Source organism: Tupaia chinensis, unplaced genomic scaffold (assembly GCF_000334495.1).
Source record: "Tupaia chinensis unplaced genomic scaffold, TupChi_1.0 Scaffold145685_1, whole genome shotgun sequence".
Classification (NCBI taxonomy): Eukaryota; Metazoa; Chordata; class Mammalia; order Scandentia; family Tupaiidae; genus Tupaia; species Tupaia belangeri.
The window spans coordinates 190,554-216,580 of record NW_006205542.1 but is presented as its reverse complement, the minus strand read 5'-3'; the positions used below and the strand labels follow the sequence as shown (position 1 = coordinate 216,580).

Genomic DNA, 26,027 nt, shown 5'->3' with positions numbered 1-26,027 from the left:
AAAAAAAAAAAAAAAAAAAAAGGAGAGAGATTGGTACTATAGGGCATGTGCATTTGTTAGAGAGACAGAGAGACAAAAAGCAAGAAGTCACCCCTGGGAGTTTGGCCATGGCACAGTTCCTTCTCCTTCATTCTCTTCTTGGGATCTTAGGCATGCACACACATGTACTCAGGATGAATTTTAAACAGCTGGATCCAGGACATGAACTGTGGTTGACTATGTAGGAGTCCAATGACATAACCATTATGCCATTCACTGGTCCCTAGTTTCACATTCTCAACTCCCACTTACAAACACGTTATATCAGTTTGCCTTAAAGACACAGTTGTTAGCTTTCCTTGAGTTAAGGTCATGAACAAATGTTTCAAAGTCCAAAGATTTTTAAATCTTTTATTCAGACCCTTATGGTTCTCAATTTAAGTTACTATGTGCATATTATAACATAATGAAATAAATCATTTATAGGCCCGGCCTCTTTTAAATTATGTATGCTGTCAAGTTAACTTATCATTGTACACAGATATTTGGAAAGAACAGAATCTCAGGTGGCCAAAAAATACATTGGGGGTGTCCTATAAATTATACTTATGATGCTCTTCTGTAGTCTTAGGTATAGACAGATACATAAATGTTTTATTACTATAAACATAAAACAATTTTTCTCTTACCATGCTGCCATACTGTACCATCAATAGCTTAGTTTAAAAGATTAATACTATGATAAACTTAATTATATTTGTTACATATACACATGGATGGGGAGAAAGAGAGACAGATAACCTTGGTTTAACAATGAGGTATTCTTTTAGCACTGCATCTAACCCTACCCACTTAACTTTGATCTTTTCTTTCTTTTTTTCCTTTTCTCTTTAGTCCTTGGCATTATATACACTAAGTAAGAGGTAAATGGAATCATTATGTTCTATCCTACCTTCAGCATAATCTCCTTGCTTAGTGACTAGGAAAAATCAGATGAAGCACATGTTGGGAGAGATTTCACAGTGAACTCATGATGTCTTTTTACGCGTCACCTAAGCATGTTACTGTGACTTCTAGAATTTAAAAATTATATTACAAAAGACTTCTCTATTATTTATTTATTTAGAGTTTTTTTGCCTTAAGGTGGGTATGTGCACCAGAAAGAGAGAGACAGAGACAGTGAGAAGGAAAGTGAGAAATCACCCCTCTGGAGAGATGGCTATGCTGCAATCCCTTTTCCTCTATTCTCCTCCTGGGATCTTGGGCATGCAGGTACACCTGTCAGTGTGATTTTGAAGTCACTGGGTCCTGGACTCAGACCGCGGTCAGCTATGTGGGAGTCCAGCAGCATGACCACTCTGCCATCTGCTGGCTCCCCAAAAACCTTTATTTATTCATTTCTTCCACAGAAAGAAAGAAAGGGGGGGAGAGAGAGAGAAAGGTAGAGGGAGGGGAGAGAGAAGGATGGGGGTGGGGAGGGAGAGAGAGAGACAGAGGGAGGAGGAGGAGAGCAGACACACGTGTGTGTGTGTGTGTGTGAGAGAGAGAGAGAGAGAGAGAAACAGCACCCTGCCCAGGGTCTCGATGCTGCAGTCTCAGCCAGCCCTGGGTCCCAGGCCATACATGCCGGTGCACTCAGGAAGGTCTCTGCATGTGAATCAGGAAGACCTTGGCGTACAAGTCAGCCTCACAGTGTCACATTTTCGCACTGTGCCAATGTCCAACTTTTGAATTTTTTTTGAAGACTGACTAAATTCTATAGTTTTGTTCAGTATATCTAAATACAGATACCTCAGTAAAACAGATAATTTTTTTGGGAGAGATATTTTTGCTATAGGGCATGTGCACTCATTGGAGAGGCAGAGAGAAAGAGATAGACAGAAAGCAAGAAATCACCCTCTGGGGGAATGGCCACACGGCAATCCCTTCTTCTCCATTATCTTCTTGGGATCTTGGGCATGCACACACATGCACCACATCAGTTTTAAGTTGCCGGGTTCATGGCTTGAACTGTGATTGACTACATGGGAGTCCAGTGATATAACCATTACACCATCTTCTGGTCCCACAGATCAATTTTTTTAAGTCTAGAAAAATAATGCTTAAAGGAAAAAAAAACAAAGCATTAAGATGTATCTTCCTTTTACAAAAACATCATACCTTAATGATGACTATCTTTGGCAAAAACAGGAAAATATATTCTGTAAGCATCTAGTTAAATCTAGATCATTAATTATAAAGAACAATCAGGAGAACTTATTTATTATTTATACGGATACTTGCTAAATTTCACAATTAAGTAAAACTTTAAAAACTTACCTCCTGGCTCCAAATTTATTGAGGTCAGTTAAATGTGTTGTACAAACTGCTGTAAGAACTCATAATTATAGAATAGGCAGTGTATTATGTTGACATTAGTGAACCTTAGTTTCTTCTTTGCAGGTTATTCTGGAATAGGTATAATTCTGAGAAACATAAAGTCCGAGAAAATAAGAGAACTTGCTGAAGAAGAGAATATATATTAAAAACAGAGGTCAGCAGGTGGTGTGGTAGTTGGGGTGCTGGACTCCCACATGGACAACCATGGCTCAAGTCCTAGACCTGGTGGCTTGCTTTCTCAATTTTCCAGTCTCTCTCTCTCTGATGAGTGCATGCATCCTATAGCAAATTAAAATAATAATAATAATAGTAGGGACAGCAGGTATCATGGTGGTTAAGGTGCTGGACTCCCTTGTGGCTGACTGTGGTTCAAATCTTGGACCCCGTAGCTTGAAACTCATGCCAGGAACATGTATGTGCATGCCCCAAATCCCAAGAAGAGAATGGAGGAGAAAGGATTGTAATGTGGCTAATTCCCTTCTCCCTAGGGGATGATTTTTCACTTTCTTTCTCTCTGTCTCTATCTCTCTGGTGAGCACACATACCCTATAGCAAACATCTCTCTCTCAAAAATAAATAAATAAATAAATAAATAAAATGAAACCATTCTAAATAAAATTTAAAAAGGCATAGTGTTTGTATTTTAAAAATGTATTGAAAGGTAGTATCTAGAGTGATGATAGGAGACAGTTTCATTCTGGGAAAATAGGACAGTAAATAGCTCTTGCATAGATTTTTTTCTTCTTTAGGTGCAAACTGAATTTTAAATGCACATGTTAAAACCTATTTTACACTTGACAGATATAAAAGATATTTAGTGAATTGAAAACTTTGCAGTAAAAACAATACATACCTCAGTAATTATATAAAAATTTATATTCATAAACCAGCTCATCCACTACTTTAAGTCCAGACCAAAGTCAAATTGGAAAATGATGGCTAAAAGGAGGACTTGGGTGATAAAAGAATACTCAAATTAAAAGTTTCAAATTTTGGGGGACCAGCAGGTGGCATGATGGTTAAGGTGCTGGATTTCCACATGATTGACTATAGTTTGAGTCTCACACTGGCAGCTTGAAAATGATGCTGGACAAGTGTGCGTGCATGCCCAAAATTCCAAGAGAAGAATGGAGGAGAAGGGACTGTAGGAGGACACGCCCTCTGGGGGTTGATTTCTCTCTCCCCTCCTGCCCCTCTCCCCACTGAGCGCATGTGCCCAATGGCAAAGCCATTTACGACAAAAACCTAAAAATAGTTTCACATTTTTGTTATTTTATTAGCCAACAAAGCAGTGAAATTTGTTCATATAGTTGACCCATTTTATTGAAGGTTTGCAAAAACATTTGAAAAAAAGTTAAAAGTTTACTTTTGCTGTTATAAAAGTGATAAAGTTTTATAGTTTAATCCAAAATAAATCTGGAAAATCTTAGCAAATTGAATAGTCTCATTTATTGCTAAGCATCATTGGAACTAAGGGACTTGCTGGTATAGAAATTCTTGAGCCCAATGGTACTTTGTAAAACAACTAGTAACAATACACAAAAGTTATGTTATTCATTTTGGTTTGTAATGAATTAAATTAGCTATCACTAAGATATTTTTTCTTGCCCTTTCTCTTTACACTTCACAAGAAGAGGGCTACATAACAAGAATTCAACTTGAAAGAAGGTTATTTGAGACTCTGGGTCCTGGTCCATAACTATTCTCAGAAATGTCAAATTGTGTTAGTTAACAAACAAAAGACATTGGCAACTAGTGTTTCTAGCATTTCTTCTATGCCTAGGAATTTCTCTATGTTTAGAGTGAAGAAGGTAAAAGAATTTTACCTTCGGGAACCAGCAGTTAGCGTAATGGTTATGTCGCTGGGCTCCCACGTAGTTGACCGCGGTTTGTGTCCCAGACCCGGTGGCTTAAAACTCATGCCAGGCGCGTGTGCGTGTGTGCCCAAGATCCCGAGAGGAGAATGGAGGAGAAGGGATTGCAGCGTGACTATCCCCCCGGGGGGTGATTTCTCGCTTTCTGTCTCTATATCTCTGCCTGTCTGGCGAGCGCATGCGCCCTATAGCAAAAATCTCCCTCAAAAAAACAAAAACAAAAACAAAAACCCTTTACCTTCAAGTCTTCGAAAGATGATGCTTACATTTTAATCTACCCTGATATTCATTTATTTATTTACTTTAAGAGAGATTTTTGCTGTAGGGTGTGTGTGCTCATTGGGAAGATACAGAAAGTGAGAACTCACCCCCAGAGGGGATGGCCACACCACAATCCCGTCTCCTCCACTCTCATCTTGGGATTTTGGGTATGCATGCACATGCACCTGGTGTGAGTTTCAGGCTTCTGGGTCTGGGGACTTGGACCATGGTTTGCCAGGTGGGAGTCCAGCAGTGTAACCATTATGCCATCTGCTGATCCCATCTACCCTGCTTTTTCCAGTTCAGTGTCCAGCTTTTAGCAGCTTGACTTTAGGTTCCAGGTAGCTGGCACAGCTCTGGGCACCCTTAATGGTCACTGTCAGGCTCATGCTGCCTTTTAAAGCTGCAAAGGAAGTAGCAGTACAGTCTTAGCTGGTAGGTTGAGAAACAACTGGGTTGGATTAGAAGTAAGAATTGGTCACTTTTCCCTTCACACAACCAGTGACAAACAACTGGATACTACTTTAACATCATACTTTGAACTCCCTAAAAACGATGAACAGCTCCAGAAGAAGCTTCCAAAGTCTGTGCAGTTACTTACTCTCAAACGCATATGTATGTTTAGGATATAATCATGGAGGGGAATACTCCAGCAACTATGGAAATAACAATCTTAACGTTTTACAGTAAAAATTTTAAAAAAGCTGTTTTAATGAATGGTTTCATAAACTAGCGGAGCCGACTTGGATTCCTAACGTTCTTCTCTGTCACTTGTGAAAGAAATGTTGCCAATAACATGGCAAGAATGTGTGTTTTGGCTGAGGTGGGATCACGGAACAGTAGCTCTTTGGAGAGCATAAGGAGGATATTGTTGGGAGCATGTGGCTTTGGGAAGCTTCCTTAGCCATGGGAGAAGGCTTTTTTTTTTTTATGTGTATTTTAAGATGTAATATTAATATACATGAATGATTGAATTTATGTGAAAGTCTTTATGAAAAGTCATGAAAGAACAAATAGTGCATTTTTCACACCGTAGTCCTTCTTTAAATCTAGTAGCTAAAATGGTGTAAGAGGGCAATATTGTAAGTGTGTATGGGTACAGAAAACAAGGTTTATATTTACTACTTTTAAAATTGTACTCAGGCACTTATATCCCAGTGGACTGCCTGAAGAATACTCCTTTTTAACTACTTTTCGGATGACTGGAAGCACACTTGAAAAGAACTGGAGCATTTGGCAGATTCAAGATTCCTCAGGGAAGGAGCAAGTTGGCGTGAAGATTAATGGCCAGACTAAATCTGTTGCATTTTCATACAAAGGCCTGGATGGAAGTCTCCAAACTGCAGCTTTTTCGAATTTGCCGTCCTTGTTTGATTCCCAGTGGCATAAGATCATGATCGGTGTGGAAAGGAGTAGTGCTACTCTTTTTGTTGACTGCAACAGGATTGAGTCCTTACCTATTAAGCCAAGAGGCCAAATTGATGTCAATGGCTTTGCTGTGCTGGGAAAACTTGCGGATAATCCTGAAGTTTCTGTTCCGGTAAGCATAAAACCACACACTATGGCAGATTAAGATAAAACCAGATTGCTAAAATGGATACCTCAGACATCTTTGATAATTAGCTGAATGTCGTACATGACAAACAGTTATTCACTTTAAAAAGTGTACTCAGTCATTCATTCAAAAGCCTTTAGGACTTATTTTGAGCATAGCCTCTTACCAGGTGGGATGTGGAATCAGAGAAAGTTCAGTAGCTATCTCCTGGTCGTGAGCAGCTTAAAGTCTACTGGGAAGCGAGTACACGCCCACTTGGAGCACCCAGAATGCTTCTGCGGCAACTTCAAAAGAAACTCATCCTGTCGTGATACGTATTGCATAAATATAATTAATAAGAATATTCAAAGTAAGGTTGAGATAAATGGTGGATTTGGTTGGTCAAGAATTCCTTGCTTCTTGGAAACAATGAACTTTGAAATGGAAGATTTAAATTGGCAAAAGTACAGAAAGTACGTTTGAGCTAAAGGAAAGACTTTCAAGTGAAAAAATAGAGACTAAGTAGGCCACATTCAAGGTCTAGGGATGGGCTGATCTGGATAATGTATGCATGTGTAAATGTGAGTGTATGTGGGAGGAAGCTTGAGGTATATCAACTGCAGCGTGATGAAAGATGAGCTTAGGAAGCCATATGGTGTCTCATCAATAAGAATACAAATGATATAGATAGCATAATAGAAGCGAGGAGGGGAGGCTTCAAAAAGCTCATGGAAAATAAGTATTGTGAAATATCTACACAAGGATTTCTAAATTTTTAAAAATTGCCAGGGCATATGTACTTACCAAGAGAGAAAGCACTCTCCAATGGAGTCTGGTCATGCCACAAGCCCCTCCCTCCATCTTGTCAGGATGTTGGGTACGCAGGTACGTGTACTTGGCATGTTTTTCCAGCCTTGTAGAATCTGGCTTCCTACCCACAGGGACCGACCACTGTGCTATGGGGCCAGCCTCATTTTGAGAGGTTTTTGCTATAGGGCACGTGCGTTCACCAGAAAGACAGAGAGAGACAGAAAGACAGAAAGCAAGAAATCACCCCCCCCCAGGGGGGATGGACATGTTGCAATCCCCTCTCCTCCATTCTCTTCTTGAGATCTTGGGCACACGCACACACACACACACACACACCCCACTTCAGTTTAAGCTGCCGGGTTCGGGACTCGAACCACAATTGACTACATGGGAGTCCAGTGACATAGCCATTATGCTTCTGCTGGTCCCTCTAAATTTTTTTTGCATCAAAATAAACTCATATTTTAAATCCATCTTTCCACGAACTTTTGGAAGTACCCTCATAATTATTTATTGCATCACATATAGGTAAAAAGAGTCTAAAGCTCTATTTATGACTTTACTGTACAGATCCATGGATATGAAGGAAAGGAATTATATAACAACACAGTAATTGTGTCAAAGAGTACCTTGTAGTTCTATTATTTTGAGTTGTTATACTTTCAGTGAACAGCTCTTTAAAAGGATATTATATAATATTGTGACAGGAATTTAAAAAGTATATCTTAGAGGACATGTGTTCTTTTGGAAGAACCAAAGAATTTTGAGCTCAATAAATAAACCATTGATGTCAACCTTCTCCCATACAATTCCCTCCACCTGCCTCACAGGTATGGAGCTGTTAAATTCTAGTCACAAAACCTGTATCAGGGAATGTAGCAGGGGTGAAACAATGATTTTGAACTGTTTCTGTGCACGTCTCCAAAGAGAAAAAGGTTTCAGGGATCTCAGTAATGGAATTGTTCAAATAACTTGTTTTCAAGGGAAGAATTGTGATTAGTGTGAAGGGTAGTGTGAAATTTCTGTATTCCGTGATGGACAGGAAGCAATTTGTAACTGCCACATTACTGTTCTGGCTTGTAGACTCTTGAGAAAACATTTCTACATCTAATGAGTTATCACACTTCAAGTGACTGGGTTAGAAGGTGGATGGGACCATGATTGTGCCATCTTGAAATTTTGTGCGGAAAGATCTTTGCAATAACAGTGGAAAAGTTTTCAGACAATCGTGAACCTCTGTAATATCTGTGTTATTTTTAAACCATGGAGGAGAGAGAAGACGCTTTTAGATTATCCTCTCACATGATGAATATCAATCAAGTACTTAAAAATTGATTTGTTGATTCATTGGTCTAAAAAAACCATTTCAAATCCTTACAATTCTGAATTCTGGGTGCTGGATGCTATTGAATTGTCTGATTGCCAGGCTGGTAAATCAAAGTGTCAATATGACTTCATTACACTGTACTCTTGCCAATAATATCATGGCTGATTGTAGGTTTGCTGCCAAATCCAGTCTTAGATGATAAAGAAGACCAGTTAGTATCAATTATCTTCTGTTTTTTTCTGCTTTGTGCAAGAACGCAACTGGAAACTAGCAGCTGGTTTTACATTATGCTTCAGATCTACCGAGGGGTGTTTCTATGTTAGTATAGGGTAGGTAATGTTAGAAGGATTTTAACAAGGCATGTTTAAATTACTTCCTTCATATTGAATTCGGACCCCCCAAACAGGAAACATAAAAGAATTGGCCTAATGCCCCATTAAAGGTCCATATTGGATGATGGTGGTAGTGTTGGTGGTAGTGACAATGATAACTACACCAGATCAAGATGACAGGCCCAAAATATCCTACGTACGTTCAAGATGTGAAAATGACAAGGGCATACTCAAACCTTACCAAAATGTATTCCTCAAACTTTATTAGAAAAAGAAGCAGAAACTATTTCAGACCATTCCCCTTCCCAAAGAGGGCTCTGTGTGGTGCTCACACGTTTTTCTTTTCTTTTCTTTTTTGAGAGGTTTTTGCTATAGGGCGCATGTGCTCGCCAGACAGAGAGATACAGAGAGATAGAAAGCGAGAAATCACCCCCCCCCCAGGGGGAATGGCCCCGCCGCAATTCCTTCTCCTCCATTCTCCTCTTGGGATCTTGGGCACGCATGCACACGCGCCTGGCATGAGTTTAAGCCACCGGGTCTGGGACTCGAACTGTGGTTGACTACGTGGGAGTCTAGTGACATAGCCATTACACTAACTGCTGGTTCCCCCTTCATGCCCTTTTTTAAAAAGCATTCTGATATTCTCTATATAGCCATTTAAAATTTTCAAAATACTTTCATTTCCATGAACATATTTGATCCTTGCCACAACTTTGTAAGATTAGCAAGATAAGGTTATCTCTATTTCTTGGCTGAAGAGGTAACTATAAGAAGGTCTATTGCCTTATAAGAAACAGTATTAGGCATAAAATTTCTAATCTACCTATTTTCTTCTATATCAAATAACTTTATTTTATTTTGAGAAAAAGAGAAAAACATGTACACGTACATCTTCCTTATAAAGCATCTCTTATTCTTACTTTGAGGTCTTCTGACTTGCATAGATCTTTCAAAGTTTACTTTGCAGAACAAATAAAATGAATGTTAAAAAGATGAAGGAAGAAGTGGGTCAGTAGGTACGTGGTGTTTAAGGTTCTAGACTCCCACATGGTTGACCACAGTTTGAGTCCTACACCTGTTGGCTTGGAAATCATGCTGGGTTGTGACCAGATGATGGCAGGATGATTATGTTGCTGGACTCCCACATAGTCAACTGTGGTTGCAGTCCCAGACCCAGTAACTTCAAACTCCCGCTGGACACATGTATGTGCGTACCCAAGATCCCGAGAGGAGAATGAAGGAAAAGGGATTGTGGTGTGGCTATCCGCTCTGGGGGGTGGTTTCTTATTTTCTGTCTCTGTCTCTTCTGTGAGGGCACATGCCCTTTAGCAAAAATCTCTCTTTCACACACACGCACACACAAAAGAAAGAAAGAAAGAAAGAAAGAAAGAAAGAAAGAAAGAAAGAAAGAAAGAAAGAGAGAGAGAGAGAAAGAAAGAAAGAAAGAAAGAGAGAGAGAAAGAAGAAGAAAGAAAATCCCACCAGGCATGTTTGCATGCATGCCCAAAATCTCAGGAGGAAAATGTTGGAGAAGCGACTGAGGCATGGCATTCCCACTGAGGGGCTGATTTCTCACTTTCTCTCTCACTGTCTCTGTCAAGTGCATGTGCCCTATGGCAGGAACCTTAAAAAAATAAAGGGAAGATTGTAGAGTATAAAACATGTCTTCAGATATTAGTCCTACTTGTTTATGCATTCAGTACTTTCATTTGAGTGCCTATATGCTGAATATATGAAGTCACATGAATCACAGACTTTGCGTTTTTTATTCCATTAAGGACAAGGAGTTAAGTAAACAGTCACAATATAATATGGTAAGGACCATGATAGTGACAAGTGCTGAGTGACACAGAAGATGGTCCTCTCTCGGAACAGGTCAGGAAAGCATGAGAGTGAGGTCAAGGATGTTTCCTAAATGGGATGATGTCTGAGAGGAATCTTGGTACGTAAGAGTTATCTAGGAGAAGAATGCAATGTTCTAGGAAGAGGGACTCTCATTTGGAAACTTCCACACCTATCAACCCTTCTATTCTATTCACAAGCTTTTTTATTTTTCTTCCCACACTGCTCCTAAATTTTTTTTTAAATTTTATTATCATCATAATCTTCTTTATATTACATTGGATTACATATAACTTTACATTGACTTCCATTGCTTTTTCAAAAGGGAATGCCATGCATGTCAGTCAATACAGAGACATTAATCTCCCCGCTTTATCATTCAATGTCTTTTCTATGTTTTTCCCAATAATTATTATTATTATTATAATTTTTTAAAACAGTCAATCACTATTTCTCATTTTGCTTGTTAAAAGACTTTACCCATCATGAAATACTTCTCAGACCACTGCTCCTAAATTTTCAAAATGAAAAGTAACCAAATACAAGAGGACTTTAAAGTCTTCATGAACAAGTGGAATTTGAATATGAGTTGTTTTTGGTAAAATAAAACAAAATCCATCTATAGTTTTCTTCATAATACGTATTTCTATGAAATTTTTGAGGATCCCTCATATTCAGACAAGTCCACAGGCAAAGCTCAAGGGACTATAAGTTGTCCCAAGGCCCTTGCCTTTATTTTATGGCTCATCACCTGGGGCTTCCCAGGAATTTAGCTGAAATCTGAAGTTTGCTAGCCATTACTCAGATCAACAGTGAGTACATGTGCCTTGGAGGTCTTAGAGAGTGATTAGTAATGATATGCACATATTCTGAGAGGTAGGATAACTATACTGATAGGCCCCTCTTCTCTCAATTTGGAGATGTGAAGTATTTAATATCGTTGTGGAATAAATTTTGAATTAAAAATAGCATGAAAACAATAAGAAACAGTGTGTTTTAAATTTCTAGTCATGTGATTAGAATCATTCTAATCTTTGACACTGTAATTGAGCACTTTTTGTTCAGGGTCAACTTTTTCTTTTCTTGGGACCAGCAGATGACGTAATGGTTGTGTCCCTGGACTCCCTTGTAGTCAACTGTGGTTCAATCCTGTGGTTCAATCATGCTGGACACATGGACATGCACAAAATCTTGAAAGGAGAATGGAGAAGAAGGGATTGTGACATGGCTATATCCCCCCACCCCCGCTGTGGGGGTGACTTCTCACTTTCTGTCTGTCTCTCTCTGTCTCTCTGACAAGCACATGTACCCTATAGCAAAAATTTCTCTTAAACACAAAAAACCAAAAACTCTTGCTTTTCTTTAGTAAATATATCAAAAAGCAAAATGTCCTTTTAAAGATATTATCAGTTGTCAAAAGGTAGCCCTAGAAACCGCATAATAAAAAATACTACTGAATATAACATTTGATGGATCACTATTGCTGAAAGACTCACTTATATTGTACTTTTTGTGATTTTCCCCTGCCTATTCTATCTTTTGTCCCTTTCCCTTTTCTAAAGTGGAAAAGGAAGCCAATTTTAAGAGGTTTTCATAAGCCTTATGATAGAGCTGCTCACGTGGTCTACAACTCAAACGTCTTCTCATCTTTCATGGTTATTTAGTGGGCTCAAAGCATTTTATATTTTTTCCCCATGTACTGCTATAATACATTGTTAGTTTGATTTTAAAGCAATAAATCCCATATTTCCTATTCTCTTTTGTGCCCATATTTTAGGATGGTGCCATTTATCCTACTGCAAAGCTTGGTTTTCTGGCAGCATACCATAAAAACATGTTATTTTATGACAGGTTCTTTATTGGTTGTTGTCAGCATGATTGCCTAGGAGAGTTATTTGGTACAGTTCTATTAGAAAACAAAGTTAGCCTTTCTCCCTTTTCAGGATGTACTGGGAGTTCGGGCTTGTTGAGAGAGGATAAAAGTTTATGTGGCTTTCAAAATCTATGATTCAAACCATTCTTCCTTTTATTTATCTATCTATCTATATATATATATATTCTAAATGAACCAATATGGGGCATGACTAATCAGACATATATATTTAATACTTTTAAAAGTATATTTTGCCATGGGACCAGCAGTTAGTGTAATGGCTATGTCGCTGAACTCCCATGTAGTAGACCACTATTCAAGTCCCGGACCTGGTGGCTTAAACTCACGCCAGGCGCATGTGCGTGCATGCCCAAGATCCTGAGAGGAGAATGGAGAAGGGATTGCGGTGTGGCCATCCCGCCTGGGGGGTGATTTCTCACTTTCTATCTCTCTGTCTCTCTCTGTCTTTCTGGCAAGTGCATGTACCCTTTAGCAAAAACCTCTAAAAAAAAAAAAAGTATATTTCGCCCAGTTGTGTAGTAGCATATACTGGTAGATACTGTTACTCGGCAGGTTGAGGCCACATGATATACCCAGGTTCGATTCCAGACCCACCCTCAAAGCTAAGTATGGTGGCATATCCGTTAGTCCCAGTTTCTGTGAGACTGAGGCAGGAGGATTGTGACATAGTGAGACCCTACTGAAAAGAGAAACAACAACAAAAAGATACCTCAAATGTGGTGTTTTATGTTTATTTTCATTAGATTCAGAGAAAATGTGATGTTGATGGAAAAGGTGTATGCCCTTTTCTTTACTCCACAGAATTAAATCATATTTACTCCACAGAATTAAATCATACTAACCTTCAAATGTCAAAACAATTAAAGTTTCATGAATGACAACATGGAAAAATAATTGTGAGATTGTGAAGAATGTTATTTCTGGTAATTACGAAAAAGTGTAGGAAAGCTGTATATTTAGGGATTTAAAGAATACATAACCTTGGGAACCAGCAGTTAGCGTAATGGCTATGTCGCTGGACTCCCACATAGTCGACCGCGGTTCACATCCCAGACCCGGTGACTTAAAACTCACACCGGGCACGTGTGCGTGTGTGCCCAAGATCCCGAGAGGAGAATGGAGGAGAAGGGATTGCGGCGTGACCATCCCCTCTGGGGGGTGATTTCTCGCTTTCTGTCTCTATGTCTCTCTCTGTCTGTCTGGCGAGTGCATGCACCCTGTAGCGAAAATCTTTCCAAAAAAAAAAAAAAAGAAGAGAAAGAATACATAATCTCTACCATGCATAATATCAAAACTAGTAAGTTTGCTTTTTAAGTTGTTTTTGATAAGTATGCCTTTTGTAAATAATCATTTTCTTGGAAGTAAAAAAAATTATAATCTTATCTCTATTATATATCCAGAGAAAATACTTTCATTACTCTTTGATTAGATTGAAATATTTATGAATGCTGATTGTCAAAACAATTTTTCTGGAGGCAAAACCTAGCTCCCTGCATTGTAGACCATCAGCTGGATTTACCACTAGGTGACATGGAAATGGAGCTGCTAATGCTGGAGCTCATTTCTGAGGGAGTTACGGGTAATAGAATAAACACTTAATGATGGTCAAACTCGCTTTTAACTCAAAATTTAAACACTGAATTTTTCATTGGCCTCAGCTGTACTCATGAAATTAAGGGGGAAAAAAAAACAGTGTTGGGTCAGCTCTAGGGCCTAGTGTTTAAGAGAGCCAGGTCCCACGTGGCTGACCGCATAGATTGAATCCTGGCCTGGAACCTTGAGAAACAAGCCAGGAGCATGCACGTGCATACCCCAAATCTCAACAAGATGGGAGATATGGAAGAGAATGGATTGTAGTGTGAACATACCCCATTTAGGGGTACTTTCTATCCTCCCCTTTCTCTCTCTGGCAAGTGCACACACCTTCTGGCAAATTAAAAAAAAATCAGTGTTATTGGTTTTATTTCGATATGTGCTGAGGTCATAAAAAATCTTTGTTCATGTTAGTCTTTATATGGTTAGTTTCCTTGGTTATGATGTGCCGTCCATAGAATAATGAGCTTTCAGAGCTGGAGGAAATTTAAGTGCATCTAATCCAAGACTCTCAGTTTATATGTAAAGAAATTGAAACTCAGACACGGAAAGTGGCTTGTCCCAAACCATAATGAAACCAGAAAGCAATGACTATCAATTCCTTCTTTACTGTATTTCTCATCCACGTCTATGTATTCACTTATTGACATCCAACACTTGCGTATTAAACATCTGCTGAGTTAGAAATATTTTTAGGTGGCTCATATTCTGAGATGAAAATGCAGCTATAGTACATAATTGAGTAAATGTATAGTATGCTGGGTGATTACAAATGCGATGGGGAAAAACAAAGCAGGAAATTGAAGTGCTCAGAGAGAAGGCCTCACTGAAAAACAGTTCAGCAGAATCTGAAGGAGTTGAGAGAGTTTAGTGTGTGCAAACTAGGAATGGGGAAGGGATCCCAGGGAGAGATCAGTGAGTTAGAAGAAACTGGCATTGCTGTTGCCTGCTGTTTGAGGGTAGCCTGGAGACCAGTGTGGCTGGGACAAGACTGTGAGAAGTAGACAATGAGGGTGGAGAGGGGACTCGTAAGAGGGGTGTGGAAATTGAGTTAGTACTCTAGCTCTCATGCTGTGGGAGGGGACCAGTTATCAGATGGTTTTGCATAGATTTACAGCACGTTCTCAGTTTTTTAAAAAATTTTAATATGTTTTAAAATTACTATTCATACGTTAAATTGCTATACATCATTTAGATTGTGAAGAGACTTTACCCAGCATGATATACACCTCAGTCCAGCCCAGTCGAGACCACCATACACATCCTTGTCAACAGATAATAAACCTTACCTGTGTCAGATCTCTTGACACCATCGTGGTGGCATGTGTTGGTGAGGCACTGCAGCTCTCAGGCTGAGGCCTCACAGGAAGCCTAGGTTTGTCTTCCAGTTGACCCTGAAGGCTGGATGGTGATGCATGCCTATAATCCCAGGATTTGGGAAGCCGAGGTAGGAGAATCTTGGCTCAATGCTTGCTGGGCCAACATGAGACTCTGTCTGAAAAGGCGAGGTGATGGCATACACCTGTGGTCCCAGGTCCTCAGGAGCCTGAGGTAGGATGCTTGCAGTACAGTGTGGAACTTGTCTTAAAAACAAAGAAAACAAAGACAAAAAAGAAAACAAAGAAAAGAAAGAAAATAGGATCATTTTGTCTGCTATTTTGATGATATGCTGTTATGAGGAAAGAAGGAAAGAAGAACTTATGAGCAAGGTATACCTTGTGAGCTACTGACATGGGAAAGCCTGGGAAGGAGCATTAGCAGGTAGAATGTAAAGAGTTGGTTTGGAACATGTAAGTTAGAGCAGGAGTTGATCATTATCAGGCATCTAAGTGAAGATGTTGAATGGGTAATTAGATTTGTGCTTCTGAAGTCTAAGAGACAGGTCCAGCTGGGAACAGAACTCTGAAAGTTGCTGTCCATATACACGAAGGGACTTCCAAAAGTCCTTTCCTTTATAGAAAATAAAATTAAGGTATGAGTTTATTCTGTTGTAAAAAATAATTTGAAATCCTTGCATAGTTTTTTAAACAATATGCATTTTCTACAGACTTTTGAAGATTCCTTCTCTGTGGCATTTAATGCCATGACATCACTAAGAGATGAGTATTAAAAAAAGAAGACCTAAGACTGAGTCCTGAAATAATCCTTACTTAGAATTTGATGATATGAAAAAGAGTTTTAAAGAGATTAAAAAAATAAATAAATAAAAATAAGGAGACTGTGATAAAGAACAGGAGATTGTGGTGCCTTGAAAGTCAAGGGAAAAGAGTATTTCAAGAAAGACAGAATAAGAAACTGACACTGCTGTGGATAGGCCAAATGAAATGAAGATTGTGACCTGAATTAAATTCCTAAAGCAATGAGGACGATCTTGAGGAAAAACCCATTGGAATGTTGGCAATGAGAGTCCAGTTTGAGGGACCAGAGGTGGCATGTGGTTGAGGTACTAGATTGCTACTTGGTCAACCATGGTTCAAGTCCTGGACCTGGCAGCTTGCTTTCCCATTTTCCCTCTTTCTCTCTCTGGTGAGTGCACGAGCACTATAGCAAATTTTAAAAAGTAATAATAGGGGCCAGCAGATGGTGTAATGATTATATTGCTGGACTCCCACATAGTCGACCATGGTTTGAGTCCTGGACCCCGCGGCTTAAAATTCATTCCGGGCATGTGTGCATGCATACACCTGAGAGGAGAATGAAGGAGAAGGGATTGCAGTGTGGTCATCCCCTGGGGGGTGATTTCTCACTTTCCATCTTTTATGTCTCTCTGGTGAGCACATGCGCCCTATAGTAAAAATCCTTATAAAAAATAATAATAAATCAAATGAAAGAAAAGAGTCCATTGGAAAGGTTTCAAGAGACAAAAGGAGAGGAACTGGAGGCAGCAAAAATAGACAACTCTTTTGAAGTTTTGTAAAGGGGAGCAGAAAATAGGATGGCAGCTGGAAAGGGATGTGCAGTGAGGGGAGAATTTCTTTTTTTCAGTTGGCAGATAACTTAGGATGTGACACCTTGACTCAGAGTATCACTTCTTGATGTGCTAGTACCGCAGGCTCCTGTCTCAGAATCAGGGGTTTATGGCCAAATAAGTCTCCTTGAAATGTCCTACTAAGTCAGGTCACTGTTACTTATTTCTGCCCTTTACAGAAAAAGCTTCAATGATGTTCCAGTAATTATCTATTCAATAATATTAAACTCCTCTGCTTAGAATTTAAGGTGGGAAAAAATCTGCCGTCTATCCTACTTTAGCTAATCTGGGCTCTTCTATGTACCAGTCTCGCCTTTGTGCCTTGGCATCAGCTCCTCCCCTCCTAATTTTACTCCCCTCATTTCTTCTCATGAAAATCTTCATTGTTCTTCGGGGAATCCTTCACATGCTATGTGTTACAGGATTCCTTCACTAATGACCTCAGCCATAAAAATATTTCTGTCATCCCAACTGCTATAGTATTTATCGCCAAAAACATTTATCAGCTTAAATATGGCCTTATGTATTAAGTTGTTTTGTGTTGTCCATACAGTCTGACTCAAAGCACACGAGTATGTTATACAAAGACTTGCAAATAAAAAAATGTCTATGTCCCTGGTCTGCTAACTCAAGCCTACCTTGTTCCTCTTTCACATTCTGCCTCATTCTTTGGTATAACCCAGGTAAGTGCCACCTACTCATATGTAACTACAGCCCTAGCTCTGTGTCTCGAATTTCAGTGTCTAGAATTGCTTGGTCTATGTAGAGTTTGAGAAATTTGATTTTGAGGCAGCTCAGAATTTCCTGCCCAGTAACTAAGAAGCTTCACTGGGAGGAGGTCCTTCAGGATGGTAGAAATCAACAATTTTGTTATAAACTAAAAAGAAAGGATAAGGTCTGAAAATTCAAGTTTCTTTAAATATTTGTTGCCACTCAGTAGACAAAAATTTAATGAAATATCTGTCCTGTTAAAAAAAATTATCTGAGAGGACCAGCAGTTAGCATAATGGCTGTGTCGCTGGACTCCCATGTAGTTGACCGCAGTTCGAGTCCCGGACCTTGTGGCTTAAAACTCACACTGGGCGCATGTGCGCGTGTGTCCAAGATCCCGAGAAGAGAATGGAGGAGAAGGGACTGCAGCATGGCCATCCCCCCCGGGGGGGGGGCTGATTTCTTGCTTTCTGTCTCTCTGTCTCTCTCTGTCTGGCGAGTGCACATGCCCTATAGCAAAAACCTCTCCAAAATTAAAAAAAAAAATTATCTATGAGGACCAGCATATGGTGTAATGATTACATTGCTGGACTCTCACATAGTTGACCAAGATTTGCTAGTCCTAGACCCTGCAGCTTAAAACTCATGATGGGTGCATGTGAATGCATGCTCATAATCCTGAGAGGAGAATGGAGAAGGGATTGTAATGTGGCCATCCTCCCGGGGTGGGGGGTGGGGGAGGGTGATTTCTAGCTTTCTGTCTCTCTGTCTCTCTGGGGAGTGCATGCACACTATAGAAAAATCTCTGTTAAAAAAATAAAAGTTATCTGTGAAGAGCTGGTTTTCAGGCATTCATACTTATAAAATTTAATCATGATTTAGTTTGCAAAAATCAAACTTTGTGCTGTTCTTATTAATACTGAGCCAAGTTTCATAGTTTGCCATTATAATTTTCTCAGGAGGAAAAGAGTTGTCTTTTAGTTAGTTTAGTTTAGTTCTGGTTAGTATTTGTTTAGTTCCTATGAAGGACTTAAGTATCTTTTTAATCTTTCTCAACATTCCAGCAAAATAAATAGACATCATAACCATAGGAAGAGAGTAGAGAGTTGGGGCCAAAAATCCCTTGCTTATATGTAGTAGTTGGCCTGGGGGATGGGATAATATCTTCATATCCCACAGAAAAGATTGGGAATGTCAAATCTGAGCAAAGCCTGTAAATTCATAGCACTTTTTTTTTTTTTTAAAGAAAAGTTTATTTTTTTACTATAGGGTATGTGAGCTCACCAGAGAGGCAGAGTGAGAAATCATCCCTTGAGGGGGTGGCCATGCTTCAATCCTTTCTCTTCCATTCTCCTTTCAAGATTTTGGGCACGTGTGCAGATGCCCCTGGTGTGAGTTTCAAGCCACTGAGTCTGAGACTTGAACCCTGGTTGGTCAAGTGGAAGTCCTGCATTGTAACCCCTATGCCACCTGCTGACTCCCATAACTCTATTTTACTCAAGACTATGGAGAAACATTTTATGATGAGAAGGATGGATTTTGCTAGGACATTTTACGTTTTGTTTAATACTAAAAAAATAGAAAAGAAAAGAATTTTATTTTTTTACCTGTATTTTTTGCAGGTCTTACAAATTGTAAACTCACTGTGGGGAGGAAAATATGTGGTTTCACCAGATTTCTTCCTTAGTGCTGGGCTTATACTGGGACTTCAAACATGTGGACTGAAGGATTCAATTAAAATATTCCTCACATATATTTTGTCAGGGAGTGTTCAAAGAGAAAAATGATTTGAGGTATGGAAATGAGAAATGTGTGGAAATCAGTATTTTAGATGTATAACAAAAGTGACTTTTACCAAGGCACTCTGCCAATCTTCCTTGAAAATAATTAGAATGCAAATTAGAATGCATATTGCATGCCAAAAAGTGATGGTTGTATAGAGGATTATTAGTGTGTAGGTGGTGTTTATGTGGATCTGCAGATGTGTTCAGAAACCCTTGATCTATGTGGCACTCTGAGCAACCCAGCCTGTATTCACAGATGAATCACGTCCCATTCCCCCATTATCCATTGCACCTCGCACATTTAAACAGGTGTACCAATTTATCCACAGAGAATTACATTTTTGAGAAAACAGCTTAATGAATTACCTCACATTTGCAATAAGTAATTTTAATGAACTAGCTAAACAAAGGATACAGATTTCTGGTTAACCATATAATTAAAATTTCTCAAGGTGATTAAAGCACAGATTATTTTCAGAATCAAAATATCACCCCATATAGTGTAGCCTAGTTTGAGTTACCAAGTCCCATAGGACTTGGTGAATAAAATCCTGTGAGTGCTCTTTTATTTTCAGGGGGTGGTAAGAGCGGGGGTTACATCTTTTCTTATTTAAAAAAAATTCTTTTCTGGTCATTAAGGAAAAAGAGCTGTAATTCTCTTTTCTCTGTGAGATTTTGTTACACAATACACATAAATGTGTAACTACATATAGACACAGCTGTTGATTTCTAGATGAACACTAGTAATTTTGCTTCTGGATATTTCTATAACGAGTATGCAAAATGAGGAAAGGTTTGAATTCTTATGAAAGTTTCTTAGTCTGGTTCTAAAGTTTTCTAGCAGATGTTGGAATAAGCTTACACGGTTTTAATTTCTAGACCTTTCTTTTTTTCTATTCTTTAATACAGATGTTCAGTCACCAAATGCATTGCTTATGGCTCAGAGAATATGATTTATTGTGGGGACAGCATTATGCTTCAGGAAAGCTGAGGGTGGCAGAGAAAACCCTTACTTCAGAGTCAGACATGTGTAGAACGTCAGTTCTGCCAGGTACTACCCGTGGGACTTGTGACAAAAGAGTTACCCTTTCTGTCCCACTTTACCTGTCTGTGAACTGCCTCAAGGCCAGGTGTTTAGTGCTCATAAAGAAAAAGTTTGTTCTAGCTTTTATCTTCCTTTTAAAATCTCCACTACAGTTTAGAACAAAACTCAAATCCCTCCCAAGAAGGTAAAAGACAACTCTCTTAAAAATAAAGTGTCTGATCAAAATGATTTCCATAGCTGCAGGATACTGTGTAGTTTGGAAAGCAGTTCTTTTGCAGAATGACAGTATACCACTTTAAATAATTCACACCATAGACACAGATCAGCATAATTCTCACACAGTTCATAGATCGTTTTCCATCTTAAAATATGTATTGTTTTAGCTGTTCATTTTCCTTTTCTTCTATTTAACTCACTTTCCCAGATGTTCACATTTTCTGGAGAAAAAAACATGGCAGGATTGAGAGAAAGGAGAAAAATGGAGCAAGGGAGAAAACCCCAGGATAGTAAGAATTATGTGGAAAGGGGCACCAATGCAGGAATGTGAAAGCTCAGTGCCTTATTTTTACCTGTTTATAAAAAGGAAAATTTCCTTTTGCCTAGCTTTCCCTTACACTATGGGTAGAAGAGAAGTACTTTATCCTTCATAGTCTCCAATTTCTAGCTTCATCCCAAAATCTCAACTCTGGATATTTCTGCAATGGTAGGGAAAATGTACCTAACTTCATTCTAGATCCAGCAGATCTAGAATCCATTTAGCAGAATCCATATGCCATCTAGAATCCAAATGGCAAAGAAATCACTATCAGAAAAAAGAAGAGGTAGTGTTTAAATCTGGGACCTGAATACTTAACCAGGCATTTACATAATGCTAATAGAATCTGTTAATGTATGGATCTAATGTAAATGCTTAGCTACAGCTACGGATCTCTTCAATTAAGAGGGGCAAATACAGGGCCAGTCAGTGGCTGGGGGTTAAGGCAACTGGACCCCACATGGCCTACTGTGCAGTTGGAGTCCTGATCCACGAGCTTGAAAAACACGCAGTATACATGTGTGTGCATGTCCAGAATCCCTAAAGGAAAATAGAAGAAAAGGGATTTTGGTGTGGCCATCTTTCCTGGGAGGGACTTTCTCACTTTCTCTCTCTCTGGCAAGTGCATGTGCACTATAGCAAATAAAAAAGAGAGAAAGAAATAGCTAACAGTGTCTGACTGCAGGCTTCCTGTGGGATAAGACTTTTTGTTTTTAAAGAGGTTTTTGCTATAGGACACATGCGCTTGCCAGAAAGACAGAGAGAGAGATAGAAGGCGAGAAAACACCCCCCAATCCCTTCTCCTCCATTCTCCTCTCAGGATCTTGGGCACACACGCACATGTGCCGGGCATGAGTTTAAGCCACCGAGTCTGGGACTCAAACCGCATTCAACTACATGGGAGTCCAGCGACATAGCCATTACGCCAGCCAACTGCTGGCCCCCGGGATATGACATTTTCCCCCCCCTATTGCCCCAGGCTCTTTTCAGATTCAAACTTGGCAATTCTTCTTTTGTTCTGTTTCTGCCTTCCTTCCTTCCTTCCTTTCTTTTTTTCCTTTCTTTCTTTATTTTAATTTTTTTTGGCTCCCTTCCTCTTTTTACCTTAATTTATATTAGAAATACAAGAAGTCAAGACACATTTATATTTCAAAAATCTTGAAATTTTAATCTCTTCGACCAATGCTTAAGATTATACAAAAAATAAAATGACAAATAATCCCTTTCCCCAGTCCTAGACTTCCCTCTCATTCCCTTCAGTTTTGAGTCCATTCTCTTTCCAAGTTGAGGTGTGACCACACCATGGAGAATTTCTCCAGCAACCAATTCCCCACCCCAGAATTTTCTTTCTACTTGTCCTCCTGATGGCCATCTCTTTGGCTATCTCTAATTTCCCATCTGGAAGCATGGAGTGTGTATTTCCTGTGGAGTTCTAGGAGCCTGGGTTCCAGTCCAGACTATGGCACTTGTTGGTTTGTGACTTGGACAGTTTTCTGTTTCTCTGAACTGCATTCGAATAGAATCTACCTCCTGAAGTCCTGGGGGAAAAAAAAAAAGTAGAGTAAGGGTTAGTGTTCTGTTTTCTGGCTAGGCTTGTGCTGGAATAAGTCAGTATAAAAGACATTGATAGTCAATGATTTGAGAAGGGCTTCCAGCCATGTCTATTAGAAAATTTGCATTTGAGTTAAAGCAAGAGTCCTGGTCCGCTGAGCTCAGCATGTTCAAGTTGGTCTCCAGTCATAGGGGACTTGACCACACTTACAAACTCATGTCTCTGAAGTGACCTGCTCTTTTCTCTAAAAGAACTTAAGGGTGGTATGCTGCTTTCTTCCAGTTTGAACTTCAGTGGATGTTGATTCATTGTGACCCCCTGAGACCCAGGAGAGAAACATGCCACGAGCTACCAGTCAGAATAACGGTGAGTTCCTTGGCCACCTGCAAAACTCCCTTTCCCCCTCATCAACCTCCCCATGGCCCTCCTTGCATTCTCTGAAGAATCTACGCTTTGTTGTGTTGTAAGAAAGCACAGGTCCTACTCAAAGCATGGTGGGTAAAACCACCTGCTGGCCGCTGGCTCTCCCTTTGGTAGCTTATGACTCCCCTTCCCACTCCCAAGCATCTCTTCCAAAACATTGGAGGTCTACTTGCCAGCAGTGGCACAAGCCACCGGGGAGGCTCCAAGGGCAGCCAGAGGCTGCACTCTGGCCAGCCAGTGGGCTGAGTGAGACAGAGCTGCTTGCTCAGTTCCAGCCTTTGCGTCTGCAGGGAAAGGGTTAAGGGGGACTGTTGTCATTCTATCCGTCTTCCCTGGCCTCCTGCTCTCCTCCAATCCCCAGGACCCTCTCCAGGGCCATTCATAAACTGGAGGGATGTAAGCCTCTCCCCGCCGCCACCGCTAGGCACCTTTACAACCACTACTCCCGAGGGCGCTTTTCTCTGGGGCGAAGTGTCACTTCACGCGAGTGGCAAGTCTAGCGATCTAGCAGTGCGGCGGGCTGCAGAGCCGGGCCACGGGTCAGCAGAGGACAGCGGGCATGGCCTGGACAGCGCGGGACCGCGGGGCCTTGGGGCTGCTGGTGCTGTTGTCAGGGCTCTGCTTGTGCGCAGCGCAAGTAAGTTGTGGGTGAGTTTGGGGGGGACGCCTTCTCATTTTCTCCGCATCTTTTCTTCTCCAGCCCAGCCAGACCGCTGAGGAGGTAAGTTGGGAGGGAGAAATCTTAGCATTTCTCTAGCACCCAACAGGAAAGCGGGCGCTCAGCCGTCGGGGGCGCTGTGCGGAAGGCGCGATGGCTCCCTTACCGCCTCGAGCGCCTGCAGCGCTACCAGGGGAGTCCGTGTCTTAGACCACCGACTTCTCGATCTGAGAAAGAGCGCCTCCCCCTCCCCCCACCTGGGCCCTGCCAGTGCATGCTCAGGCACTGAAGGCAACAGGTGACTCAAGAGCACGGTTTAATTTTTATCCTGTGTACCTTCTCACCTCTCTGCCCCAAACTTGGGCACAGTCCAGAGCAGGCCTTGGTGGAGAACTCAGGCTCTCCCTCTCCTGCTCCGCAACCCGCGGTGGCTGCCCTAAACCCAGAGCCTGGCTAGCGGTGCCGGTAGTGGCTCCGGGATTGGAACCTGGCGGCCCTGGCTTTCATCAAAATTTCAGCAACCTCTCCGAGGCTCTGGCGTCTGCTCCCTTCCCCGGTGTGGAGGGTCTCCATTCTTGGCTGTTTCATCTGCCCAAAACACTGACCTGCAATTACTGACTAAGGAGATATCGAATGGCCCCCATTTTCATGTTAAAATTCCTCTGGGGGAAAAGAAAGGGGTTTAGAGCCTCCTTCTTCACTATCTCCCTCCGTTTCATGTCTTGTGTAGGGGTGAGGTCCTGTGAACCCTCCGCCTACCTGGGCATCGATTTGCTCTAACCCGTTTAACTCAGTAAGAATGTGGCCGGTTGAAAACCTTTGCTCACTTGGAAGCTTGAGACAGGCCTGCAAAACCAGGCCCTAGAGCGAGGGCTGAGCGGCGGAGGTGGTCTCAGGACCGCGAGCTCAGCTGTCGCCGGTGTCTGTGCGTTTCACTAACCCGTGTGTGCTGTTTTTGCCAGAGAGGTCCGCCTGGCGAGCAGGGTCCTCCCGGGCCTCCGGGCCCCCCTGGAGTTCCCGGCATCGATGGCATAGATGTAAGTTTCCCTCCGCAGCCCTCCGCTGTCCCCAGCCCTGCCCTTTCGTGCTTCCTCCAAGGCTCCAGGGTTTGTACAAAGGCCCGGCGCCCCTCCCCTCACCGCACATGGTGAAGCTAGGTTGGACGCGGCTGAGAGTTGGGCGTTTAGGAGCATGGGGACTTTCGGAGGGGCGAGGTTGACGTGTCCTTGTCTCCGTTGGTTGGTAATGTCTACCTTTCGGCCCTTACGGGTGTCCGTGCCTGATCCATGTAGTGAGCACCCGTGGGATGGCTTCAGCGGGGTCCCCAGCTTCTCCTCCTCACCCACTGCTCTCCCCTTTTCTCTGATCCTTCCAGGGTGACCGAGGTCCAAAAGGTCCCCCCGGCCCCCCGGTAAGTTGATGGCGCGATCGTGCACCACTAACTGGGGACGTATTTTGCAGACACTTGTGTCCGAAGGGTCTAACGTTGCAACTGTTTCTGCCCTTGCCTCCCTCTGCCTCCTCAGGGTCCTGCTGGAGAACGGGGGAAACCAGGAGCCCCGGGCAAGCCTGGCACGCCGGGCGCCGACGTGAGTAGGCTGCAGTGCTTGGGCGCCTGCTGGGCCGAAGTGTAATGCGAGATTGTGTGTGTGCATGTATGTATGTGTGCATGTGATTTCTCACTTTCTGTCTCACCAGTGAACACACATGCCCTAGCAAAAATTTCTCAAAAGAAAAAAAGGGGGAGGGGAAGGAAGAACTGCATCTATTCTTTCAGAATGGTGATGCATCCCTCAAGTTAGACTTCGAGTTGCCACATTATGCATTTTCCAATGTGTGTGTGCATGTATGTGTGTGTGCGTGAAGAGAGCCGGTGACAGTGACAGAGAGTGCGCGCCCACGCTGCAGCTTTGACCTTGGCCTTGTGCCGCGCCTGACTCGGCCTGGAGCTGTTGGCCTCCTCCCAGAGCCCTGTGAAGGTGAGGTAACCTCACAGCTGGCGCTGGCATTTCATCCCCTCAGAGAGCAGCAACAGCACTGTTTCTGTTCCTAATAGTCCACTCCCGGCTGCCGTCAGAGGCGGGCAGGGGAGGGCAGGGGAGGGCGGGTGGATCCTACTGGCCCCAGCTTGGGCAAGGCTCACAACAGGTATTCTTTCTCTCACCCTTTCACTGACACTCCCTGGATTAATTTAGAAAAATGCCCAGGCAGCCCTCTGTGGCTGCCCTAAACCCAGAGCCTGGCTAGCGGTGCCGGTAGTGGCTCCGGGATTGGAACCTGGCGGCCCTGGCTTTCATCAAAATTTCAGCAACCTCTCCGAGGCTCTGGCGTCTGCTCCCTTCCGCACTCAGCGGGGGCTGGTGAGCCCAGCCGAGGTTTGAAGTTTCACTTACAAAGACCCCATTGTAACCTGTCTGGTCACTGGAGTTTAGAAAAACAGTTTTCCTGGATGAAAGAGGCTTTCTTCTTCGTCGTCTTTTTTTTTTTTTTTTAATTCAGAAGGAGGGGGGGATATCCCAACTTCCC

The 26,027-nt window shown here is 41.6% G+C and overlaps 1 protein-coding gene across 1 annotated transcript in view; it reads left to right on the top strand.

The window, feature by feature from the left end:
* The window catches only part of COL9A1 (collagen type IX alpha 1 chain), a 102,335-nt gene that overhangs the window by 8,006 nt on the left and 68,302 nt on the right, over positions 1–26,027 (top strand). Inside the window, exons 5-10 of the mRNA XM_006168292.3 lie at positions 5,637–6,033; positions 22,703–22,786; positions 23,544–23,564; positions 24,464–24,538; positions 24,877–24,912; positions 25,028–25,090. Of these exons, the coding sequence (XP_006168354.1) occupies positions 5,637–6,033; positions 22,703–22,786; positions 23,544–23,564; positions 24,464–24,538; positions 24,877–24,912; positions 25,028–25,090 (676 nt within the window). The remainder of the gene's footprint in view (positions 1–5,636; positions 6,034–22,702; positions 22,787–23,543; positions 23,565–24,463; positions 24,539–24,876; positions 24,913–25,027; positions 25,091–26,027) is intronic.